This window comes from Penaeus vannamei, chromosome 20 (genome assembly GCF_042767895.1).
Source record: "Penaeus vannamei isolate JL-2024 chromosome 20, ASM4276789v1, whole genome shotgun sequence".
Lineage (NCBI taxonomy): Eukaryota > Metazoa > Arthropoda > Malacostraca > Decapoda > Penaeidae > Penaeus > Penaeus vannamei.
Window position 1 is genome coordinate 5773428 of NC_091568.1, and position 11045 is coordinate 5784472.

The 11045-nt window shown below is 42.2% G+C and overlaps 1 protein-coding gene across 1 annotated transcript; it reads right to left on the reverse strand.

The window, feature by feature from the left end:
• Positions 1-5207: 5207 nt before the first annotated feature.
• On the reverse strand, positions 5208-10148 carry LOC138865116 (uncharacterized). Its single transcript, XM_070134473.1, has 2 exons — positions 10112-10148; positions 5208-6538 (listed from the first exon to the last, which is right to left on the reverse strand). The coding sequence occupies exons 1-2, from the start codon at positions 10146-10148 to the stop codon at positions 5208-5210; spliced, it is 1368 nt and encodes a 455-aa protein (XP_069990574.1).
• Between the last annotated feature and the right edge of the window lie 897 nt (positions 10149-11045).

Sequence of the window (11045 nt, forward strand, 5' to 3'; positions counted from 1 at the left end):
CAGTGAAGGATGGGTCGAGGGGGCTTACCAGAGTCCTCACAGAAAAAAAAAATGAAAATATTTCGCGATGAAACAGCAGCTCAATGTCATGTCTCTCGGCTCGTCTTTTTCTTGGTGTTTTTTTCGAGTCATCTTGACGTGTGTGTGTGTGTGTGTGTGTGTGTGTGTGTGTCTGTGTGTGTGTGTGTGTGTGTGTGTGTGTTTGTATTTGTTTGCGTTTGTTTGTGTCTGTGTATGTCTGCCTACGTGTCTACTTATATTTTGGTTCCATGATTTACCAAAGGCAAATTTATGCCACAAGATTAAAGAAAGGGAGGAAGAGAGAGATTAAGATTAAAGTGACAGACGGAGAGAGATAGAAGAAGAGACGACTAGATAGACAGATGGATAGATAAAAAGAAAAAAAACAAACGCACCCGACTGCCCTCACGAGAGAGTAGCCCCCCCCGCCCCCCGCGCCGCTCTCCCTGCGTCGGCCTAGCGGTGCTCCTCTCCGTCAGGGCGCCCTAAGCAGCCGTCTCGTATTCAGGCCGCGGAAGGGCTTCTCCCTCCGGCGGATCTCCCGGCGGTGATGCAAGGCGGTCACATCCACGCCCAGATATAACCAGAAGGGGCGGTTGCACAGAGGATAATGATATTCTGTCCTAATATAGCAGGTGGGGGAGGGGGGATGAGGGAGAGAGGGGTGATATGGGGGATCGGGTGGGGGTGGGGGGGTTACTGGCGTGAGGTGTGGCCCGTTGAAGAAGAGTTGATGACCATGGGTTAAATTATTTGTTTTGTTTTCGTCTTCCCTTTATTCCTCTCGTTCTCGGCCTGTCTTGCCCCATAGTAGTACAGGCTGGTTTGACTCACTTCACTCATCGTTGCCCATCAACTGCTCATCACACCCACAGCGGCAGAGGGAAATAGTCCTTGTGTCCATGTGTTATAAGGATTAGGAGGGTCGCTGGAGACGATGATTGTGTGGGGATAAGATGGCTGGCGGCTGTCAGTTCTCGAGCTGCTGCTTTTTTTATGTGTGTATAATGCGGGGTCGTTTTTCCTCGATGGGAGGCGAGAACGAGACGAAGATGTAAAGCGTTGTCTCTCTCTCTCTTTCTCTTTCTCTTTCTCTTTCTCTCTCTCTCTCTCTCTCTCTCTCTCTCTCTCTCTCTCTCTCTCTCTCTCTCTCTCTCTCTCTCTCTCTCTCTCTCTCTCTCTCTCTCCCACTTCTCTTCCCTTCTTCTTCTTCCTATACCCCCCTCTTTCACTTTTCCTAAAACCTTTCCCCTCGCTCTCTTCCTCTCCCTCTCCCTCTCCCTCTCCCTCTCCCTCTCCCTCTCTCCGCCCCACCGTCCCTTTCCACAAGCATATGTAAACGTAGGAATGTACGGGAGGGACAAGAACCCGCCGGACCCGAGCGCCCTTCCGTACGAGACGTGAGACCGAGGACAGCCGGCGAGGAGGCCAGATCAGAAGGCATTATTTCGCCGGCCGTGGCTGCAACAGGGTCCCCAGCTGGTGCAGAGCCCATGCGGCAGCTGGCGACGCCTGTGCGAGACCGTGCGTGAAGCCAGCGCACGTCTCGTAAATTAAGCGCCGATTTGATGAGAGGTTCCGTGCCGACTCTCCGATGTATGAGTCCGTCCTTCGGATTGTATTTTGTAATGTATTCGATGTATTTGGATTTTGTGTCGGTTTGTGGGTGTTTCTTCAGTATGGTGAGGTATTAGACGGGAGACAGGAGGGTGATAGGAGAGAGCGAAGGCTTCCTGGTAACCTGCGCGACAGCCGGGCGTGCAGGTTCGCCACTCTGTGAACCGAATGCCACAAGCTGGGTGTGTTTTTGTCGCCCAGTCAGTGTATTACCCCCGCTGGCTCACTCTGGCCGCTTCCTGCACCTGCTCTCTCTCTTTCTTTTCTTCTGTTCTCTCTCTCTCTCGCTCTTCTGCCTGCTTTCTGTTCCATTGTACTACATTGTTTACTTCAGTCTATCTCTCTTTCTGTCTGTCTCTGTCTGTCTCTCTCTCTCTCTCTCGCTCTCTCTCTCTCTCTCTCTCTCTCTCTCTCTCTCTCTCTCTCTCTCTCTCTCTCTCTCTCTCTCTCTCTCTCTCTCTCTCTTCTCTCTCTTCTCTCTTCTATCTCTCTCTTTCTCTCTTCTCTTCTCTCTCTTCTCTTCTCTCTCTTCTCTCTCTCTCTTCTCTCTCTCTCTCTCTTCTCTCTCTCTCATCTCTCTTCTCTCTCTCCTGTCTTTATCCTTTTTTATTTTTCTCTTCCCCTTGACCATGACTTTTTCCATTTATTCCCTCTTTTGCTGTAGACGTCTCCTCCTCCACCTTCTTATTTTCTTGTTCTTGTTCTTATTTTCCTCTATATATCTATCCTTCTATCCATTATCTGTCAATTTATCTGTTTATCAACCTCTCTGTCTCCGTCTCCGTCACCATCTTTCAAAATTATAACATTTTGCACTTAACTTCTAAAAAATCAGGTTCTTTGCTTCCCAAGTCAGTGTCAGCATCTAATTAACCCAAAGTTAGTAGGCCATTCTTCTTCTATATTTGTACAATCATTAACAATCATTGCTTATCCAAAGGTAGCGACGAGTTCCTGTATTATTTTGATACATATATGGCAAGATTACCATTACGAGAAAAGGCAGTGGTGATAACATGTATTATCTGAGGTGGTTTATCTGATGGGATTCGCGGTTGGAGAAAGGCTGTCAGAAATGTGAAGAGAGTGGGCAGTAGAGAAGGAGAGAGAAATGAAGAAAAGAGGGAGGAGGTAATGATGGTAAGCGAGCAAGCGTGGCATTTGTTATGGAAGAAAACAGGTAATAATGGTAAGCAAGTAAGCTTGGCATTCGTTGCTGAAGTAGCACAGCATAATTTTTCGGTCCCTGGAAGGTATACCCGACTTGTATATGATTTACTGCCAGTGTATGTACAGTATTTTTTTTTCTTTACTCAAGACTTGCAGTTACTGTAAGATAGTAGTGATAACTTGCATAAAGGGTAACATTAAGCTGTGAAAGAAGAGAGAGAGAGAGAGAGTGAGTGAGAGAGAGATAGAGAAAGAGTGAGAGTGTGTGTGAGAGTGAGTGAGTGAGAGTGAGAGAGAGAGTCAGAAACTGCATGGATTCGCTTCACCATTTCCAATTTGCTTTTGTGATAACCCTCAAGTTCTGTGATCCAATTTGTTCCCGATATTTATTCCTATCATTTGATATCAGTAAAATAGTAAAATTGCCAGTTATTCCCCCCGCACTGACCCATATTTTTTTTCATTTTTACAGGTAAGAGCCGAGAATTCAGTGATGTTGATTGGAGACCCGAACAGGTATTTCGAATCGTTATTTTTTTCTTTCTCTCTCTCTCTCTCTCTCTCTCTCTCTCTCTCTCTCTCTCTCTCTCTATCTATCTATCTATCTATCTATCTATCTATCTATCTATCTCTTTATTGAAGATTGTGTATTGAAGTTTTGCCTATAATGATTGTTTGGGAAAAAAGGTGGACTTTATTGGAGGAAAACGATTTCCCTTTCGACTTTGGGGAGTAGGAACGAGGGTGATATATATATATATATATATATATATATATATATATATATATATATATATATATATATATATATATATACATATATTTTTTAGAGAAATACTTTGAATCCCTTGAAGTTGATTTAAAATGGAAGTCTTTCTCGTGGGACTCATTCAACTGAATGGCCGTTCGAGAGAAGCGTTGCGGGTTAGGCCTAGAATTTCGAGGAAGGCCGATAGAGATCTGAACCAAAGCGCCCCCAGGAGGATGCCGCCCCTGAGTGTCCCTGATGCGGTAGGATGCGGATTGCTAAGGCACTGCCGGGGACACCGAGGGAGGGCTGGGGGGGGGGGGCCTGAGGGAGGAGGAACCGAGGACAACCCGAGGAGATTACGGTGTCGAGCAGGAGAGTGAGTAGACATTAGGCTCGTCGATCGAGAGAAATGATAATAATGGGAATATATGATGTAAATAATGATTGTAATGATCGTGGTTATAATTGTGAGTAATGGTGATATGAATATGGTTATGTATGTGATTAGAAATAGGATTAGACATTAGTAAAGGTAATAATAATAACTAGAGTATATACACCCACTCCAATTAACTTCTATACCACGACCAATAATGCTCTGAAGAAAATAACTATATTAAAATGATATATAAAGAAAAATAACTATATTAAAATTATATATAAAGAAAAATAACTATATTAAAATTATGTATAAAGAAAAATAACTATATTTGAATTATATATAAAGAAAAATAACTATATTAAGATTATATATAAAGAAAAATAACTATATTGAAATGATATATAAAGAAAAATAACTATATTAAAATTATATATAAAGAAAAATAACTATATTAAAATTATATATAAAGAAAAATAACTATATTAAAATTATATATAAAGAAAAATAACTATATTAAAATTATATATAAAGAAAAATAACTATATCAAAATTATATATAAAGAAAAACAACTATATTAAAATTATATATAAAGAAAAATAACTATATCAAAATTATATCTAAAGAAAAATAACTATATCAAAATTATATATAGAAAAATAACTATATTAAAATTATATATAAAGAAAAATAACTATATTAAAATTATATATAAAGAAAAATAACTATATTGAAATTATGTATAAAGAAAAATAACTACATCAAAATTATATATAAAGAAAAATAACTATATTAAAATTGCATATAAAGAAAAATAACTATATTAAAATTACATATAAAGAAAAATAACTGTATTAAAATTATATATAAAGAAAAATAACTATTAAAATTATATATAAAGAAAAATAACTATATTGAAATGATATATAAAGAAAAATAACTAGATCAAAATTATATATAAAGAAAAATAACTATATTAAAATTATATATAAAGAAAAATAACTATATTAAAATTATATATAAAGATATTAAAATGAAAAGAAAATTGCATATAAAGAAAAATAACTATATTAAAATTATATATAAAGAAAAATAACTATATTAAAATTATATATAAAGAAAAACAACTATATTAAAATTATATATAAAGATATTAATAAAAAAAAAAAAAAAAAACACGAAGAAACGACGGTGAACGTTTCGCTCTGGGCAGCGGCGTTATCGGCATCTTGGAAAGGTCATCGTCCTTATTATCACCATCCTCATCATCAATCATCATCACCAACATCACCATCATCATCATCACCACCACCACCATCATCACCATCACCATCATCGCCACTACCATCATCTCTTTTCCTCAAGGGACCATCGGCGCGTGGATTACGGTGTTCGGATGTTATCGGTGGTCCGTAGAAAGCACGTTTAAGGGGCCGTTTTAAGGTGAAAATCTGTTGTTTTTTTTCTTCTTTGGTGAAATGGGTGGTGGTGGCGGTGGTGGTTTTTCTTGGTTGGAAATGGGTGGTGGTGACGGTGGTGGTTTTTCTTGGTTGAGAATGGGTGGTGGTGGCGGTGGTGGTTTTTCTTGGTTGGAAATGGGTGGTGGTGACGGTGGTGGTTTTTCTTGGTTGAGAATGGGTGGTGGTGACGGTGGTGGTTTTTCTTGGTTGGAAATGGGTGGTGGTGACGGTGGTGGTTTTTCTTGGTTGGAAATGGGTGGTGGTGGCGGTGGTGGTTTTTCTTGGTTGGAAATGGGTGGTGGTGGCGGTGGTGGTTTTTCTTGGTTGAGAATGGGTGGTGGTGACGGTGGTGGGTTTTTCTTGGTTGGAAATGGGTGGTGGTGACGGTGGTGGTTTTTCTTGGTTGGAAATGTGTGGTGGTGACGGTGGTGGTTTTTCTTGGTTGGAAATGGGTGGTGGTGACGGTGGTGGTTTTTCTTGGTTGAGAATGGGTGGTGGTGACGGTGGTGGTTTTTCTTGGTTGAGAATGGGTGGTGGTGACGGTGGTGGTTTTTCTTGGTTGAGAATGGGTGGTGGTGACGGTGGTGGTTTTTCTTGGTTGGAAATGGGTGGTGGTGACGGTGGTGGTTTTTCTTGGTTGGAAATGGGTGGTGGTGACGGTGGTGGTTTTTCTTGGTTGAGAATGGGTGGTGGTGACGGTGGTGGTTTTTCTTGGTTGGAAATGGGTGGTGGTGACGGTGGTGGTTTTTCTTGGTTGAGAATGGGTGGTGGTGACGGTGGTGGGTTTTCTTGGTTGGAAGTGGGTGGTGGTGACGGTGGTGGTTTTTCTTGGTTGGAAATGGGTGGTGGTGACGGTGGTGGTTTTTCTTGGTTGGAAATGGGTGGTGGTGACGGTGGTGGTTTTTCTTGGTTGAGAATGGGTGGTGGTGACGGTGGTGGTTTTTCTTGGTTGGAAATGGGTGGTGGTGAGGGTGGTGGTTTTTCTTGGTTGGAAATGAGTGGTGGTGACGGTGGGGGATTTTCTTTGTTGAGAATGGGGGGTGGTGAGGGTGGTGGTTTGTCTTGGTTGGAAATGGGTGGTGGTGACGGTGGTGGTTTTTCTTGGTTGGAAATGGGTGGTGGTGACGGTGGTGGTTTTTCTTGGTTGAGAATGGGTGGTGGTGTATGGGGAGATTTGGAAGTGGGGGGGGAGAGGAGGAGGAACAATGTTTGTCGAGAGATTTTGGTGGTGGGGATAGATATAAATCAATGGAAAAATGATAGATAAGAAGGTAAATGAAAGATCAAATAAACGAAAGAAGAAAATCTTTGATACAAAAAGATTTATAAAAAAAAAACAGACCAAAGAAAAAAATAAAAAATAAAACCTAAATAGGTCCACAGAACTGAAAGAGAAAACGAAAAGAAAGATACGAGCCTAAATAGATATTAAAAAGGATATAAGGAAAGTGAAAGAACAAGACCAGCAGAAGACCCTCTTTCTCGAGTCTTACCTGGCAATTTAAATACTGTACTAGGCTGGCTTGCTTTTATTTACTTTTATTCTCCTCTCTACGTTTTGCAAGGTCATTGTTGCATAGCCTGGTGAGGGGAAAAGGGTTAGAAATGTGGATTTTTATTTTATCATTATTGTTTATTCATTTATTTATTTATTTTATTGAAGAGGATAAAGGGGTGGCGTGTCTTAGTGTTAGTTAGATAATGCGTGTTGAGTTGAGTGACTTTTGTGCCATTTTTTTGCTTTTCGTGGAGAGTAAGCAGTCTGAATTATCTTTTTGGGTGTTTTATTATCTCATTTATTCGGGTTTCGTACTATTTCGTCTGTTTTAGTAATTTAAATGTTTAGTCATTTAAATAACTCGTTCTATACATAAGTTCAAATAAGTTTAGTCATTTAGATAACTCGTTCTATATCTACTAATAACTTTTCATTCATTGACTAGCTCTTTCGTTGACTCACTTCTTAAAAAAAATATCAAATACACATTCATACTCTTGCATTTGCAATGTCATTCTCTCTTACACATTCATTCACCGCAATGAGTTTGTGAATGTAGCTAAAGTTACAGATTGCTTTCATACGCAAAAAAAGTTTATTACTCATGACTCATAATCACACTATAGTTATTACATTGTTGTCACATTGTTTTTTTTTTTTTTTTTTTTTTTTTTTTGTATTATAAAGAAAGTAATGCCTCGGTGAGTTTGGATGAGATTATATATATATAGGTTGAAAAGTTGTCGATATTTTTCAGTGTACAGAAGAACACGTAACGTTTTTTTTATGTGGCATTGGATATCTGGTAATTATTCTGTTTTCCATTACGGCATTGGCTTTCAGCTGAACGTATCGAGTGGCAACTAAAAAAAGCGATAAAAATATATAGATATGAACTATTTTTTCTGCTCGTGTGGCTTGCAGTAAGAGCTGTTCTAATGAGTAACCTGCATATTATTTATCTGTGTTTTTGTTTGAGTGAGGGAGAGGGAGAGGGAAAGGGAAAGGGAGAAAGAGAAGGAGAGGGAGAAGGAGGGGAAGGAGAGGGAGACGGAGAGGGAAAAAGAGAAAGACACACACACACACACACACACACACACACACACACACACTCACACTCACACTCACACTCACACTCACACTCACACTCACACTCACACTCACACTCACACTCACACACACACACACACACACACACACACACACACACACACACACACACACACACACACACACACACACACACACACACACACACACACATATACACAAACACAAACACACACAGAAAAGAAATGACATTCGTGTATGTTTGCGTATGCCCTCCCATGTGTAGGTGCATTATAGAGCCATAATCATAGAGCTGTCTCGTGGCCGGAACAACGACCGCCCTTGCGCATCGGTGAAGTTAGGGCGGAGGAGAACTTCATTGCCCTGAGGTTAACGAGGTCGGTTTGAGGAGTCCCCTGGGTGTGGCTAGGGAGCGTAAGGAAGGTCCAGGTGAGAAGGGGAAGGAAAGGGAGGGGAGTAGAGGAAGTGGGAGAAGGTTAGATGGCTAGTTTTTTTTGTCTCTTTCTTTCTTTTTCTCTTTTTTTCTTTCTCTCTTTCTCTCTTGGTCTCTCTTTCTCTCACTCGGTCTCCCTCTCTCTCTCTCTCTCTCTCTCTCTCTCTCTCTCTCTCTCTCTCTCTCTCTCTCTCTCTCTCTCTCTCTCTCTCTCTCTCTCTCTCTCTCTCCTCTTTCATTTTGTCTTTTTCCCCTCTCCCTCCATCTTCCCCTTTTTTTAATCTCTTTGCCCCTCGCCTTCTCTTTCTTTCCCTCTCTCTCACTCCCCCTTTCTCTCTTAATCCCGCGGGGAGCTTTGCGATGTGAGTATCTTTGAGGCGAATGTGTGGATTTCCTCTGTGGAAACACTTTGTCAAATTACTCCTTTTACGCGTATCCAAATCCCCCCCCCTCCCCCTCCCCCACCCCCCTTTACGGACGGAGACTTCATCCAGTTTCTCCTTCTCCTTCTTCTTCTTCTCTCCTCTTTCGTTATATATAGAGAGAGTTACGTGTTTATTATGTCCTTTGTTCTGTCCTTTGTTGTTCGTATCCCTTTGTACACATCTTCGCGCGCGGACGTATCCCATACCACGTCTCCCATGGACTTGTCCGAATGCGCATCTCGGGTCTTCGTTTTCTTAGGTGTTCGAACGTTATGCGAGGTTGTTTGTAGGAAGTAAATATTTATGATTGTTTGGGGTTCTTGTTTACGGGTATTTTTGGGGAAACGAAGATGATTACTCTAGTTAGGTTTGGTATTCTTGTCATTTAATTGAGGGTAATTGTTAATCTCTTAAAGGGGAGTAAAGAGAGCTTAGCATAGTTTGAAGAATAGCTGTTTGCCGGATTTTTTTTTTTTTTTTTTTTTTTTGTGTGCTGTAAATCAGTCATGTATTTTTGCGATTTCATTAATTTTACCTTTTTTTTCTTCCTTTCATATTTCTTTCTTCTGTTGTAATTTTTGTTTATTTTTTCTTGTGCTGTCTTAGCGTTGGTGCTCTGCAACAGTATTTACTCTTTCTCTCATTCCACATTTCCTCTTTTTGGTGTGTTTTTTTTTCCCCAAAATCATCCAAATTCATTTCTTCGCATGTCCAGTCCTTCCCTCTTCCACCTCATCGCCATCGTCTTCATGAGTTATTAATCTTCCCTTCCCTGGACTTTTTCTTCATTTCCGCTCTCTCTCTATCCATCATAGTCTGCTATTAATCATTCCTTCCAGCCTTGCTCTCTGTTTCTTTTCCCTTTCGAATTTTCTACGGTCCTGTAACTTTTATGTCTTATGTTCGTCTTATTCTCCACCTCCTCTTCCTCCTCCTCCTCCTGATCCTCCACCTCCTTCTCCTCGTTTCTTCCTCTTCCTCCTTCCTCTCCTCCTCTTCCACCACTTTCTCTTCCTCCTCCCCCTCCTCCTCCTCCTCCTTTTCCTCTTCCTCCCCCTCCTCCTCCTACTTGTCCTCTTCCTCTTCTACCACCTCCTCCTCATCCCCCTGTCGCTCTCCTCCTCTCTCCTCTCTCTCTCTCTCTCTCTCTCTCTCTCTCTCTCTCTCTCTCTCTCTCTCTCTCTCTCTCTCACTCTCTCTCTCTCTCTCTCTCTCTCTCTCTCTCTCTCTCTCTTTCCTCTTTCAATCCCCTTTTCTTCGTCCTTCCTCCCCACCATCCCCATACCGACGTCGGGTTGGCGGTGGCAAGGTGGATACTGCATGTTCACGCGCCCTCCCCCAGGAAATGCAAACAGCTGGTAGAGATAAGATAGCTTTGAATGGGGAAAAGCGTTTGAACTTCGCTATATTTCAAAACGTTCTCTCGGACACGACACTGTGACTTATTCGTAGAGGAATGACTGTTTGTTTGGGGGTTTGGCTTCGCGGATATAAATATTTTGATCTTTTTTTGTAGGAGTTCGCTTCCGGTGTGCGTGCGTGCGTGTGTGCATGCGCGTGTGCTTGTGTGCGTGAGGTATGACTAGGCACCCAGACGGGCAGGCAAGTCACGCCCCAAATAAGGCATTTGGGGCCACGTTCCGGTTCCTGCACTGGCTCTTCGTGCTTGTTGGTGAAGCCTTCACATCTCAAGCACTAACTCCCCCCTCCCCCACTTCCTTCCCCTTCCCCTCCCTTCCCCTCCTCCACTTCTTTCTCCTTCCTCTCCCTCTCCCCCACTTCTTTCCCCTCCCCTCCCCTCCCCTCCTATGCCTCCTCTTCTCTTGGTTTGTCGATTTACTTTACGAAGAGGGGTTGAGGAGGGGGGGGAGTGAAGACATCCCCCAGTTGCAATTACAATATTTTTGACGACAGGAAAATTTAAGGCTTTGTGGTAGGTGCAATTAGGGCATTCTCCTGCCTGCCAATTTCCCGGCTAATGATAACGTCTAAACATTAATTGCTGTGATACTTCAATAACCATTATGGGTCCTACCACCCCTAGCCCTCCCTCCTCTTTACTCCCTCCCACACCCTCCCCAGGTCCTCCCCTCTCATCAATCCCTCCATTTCCCTCCCCAAGTCCTCCCCTCCTTACGCTCGCTCCTTCCTACCCAGCGCTTAGCTCTCCTCCCTTCTCCCTCCCACACCCTTACCCTCACCCCTCACCTACTCTCCCC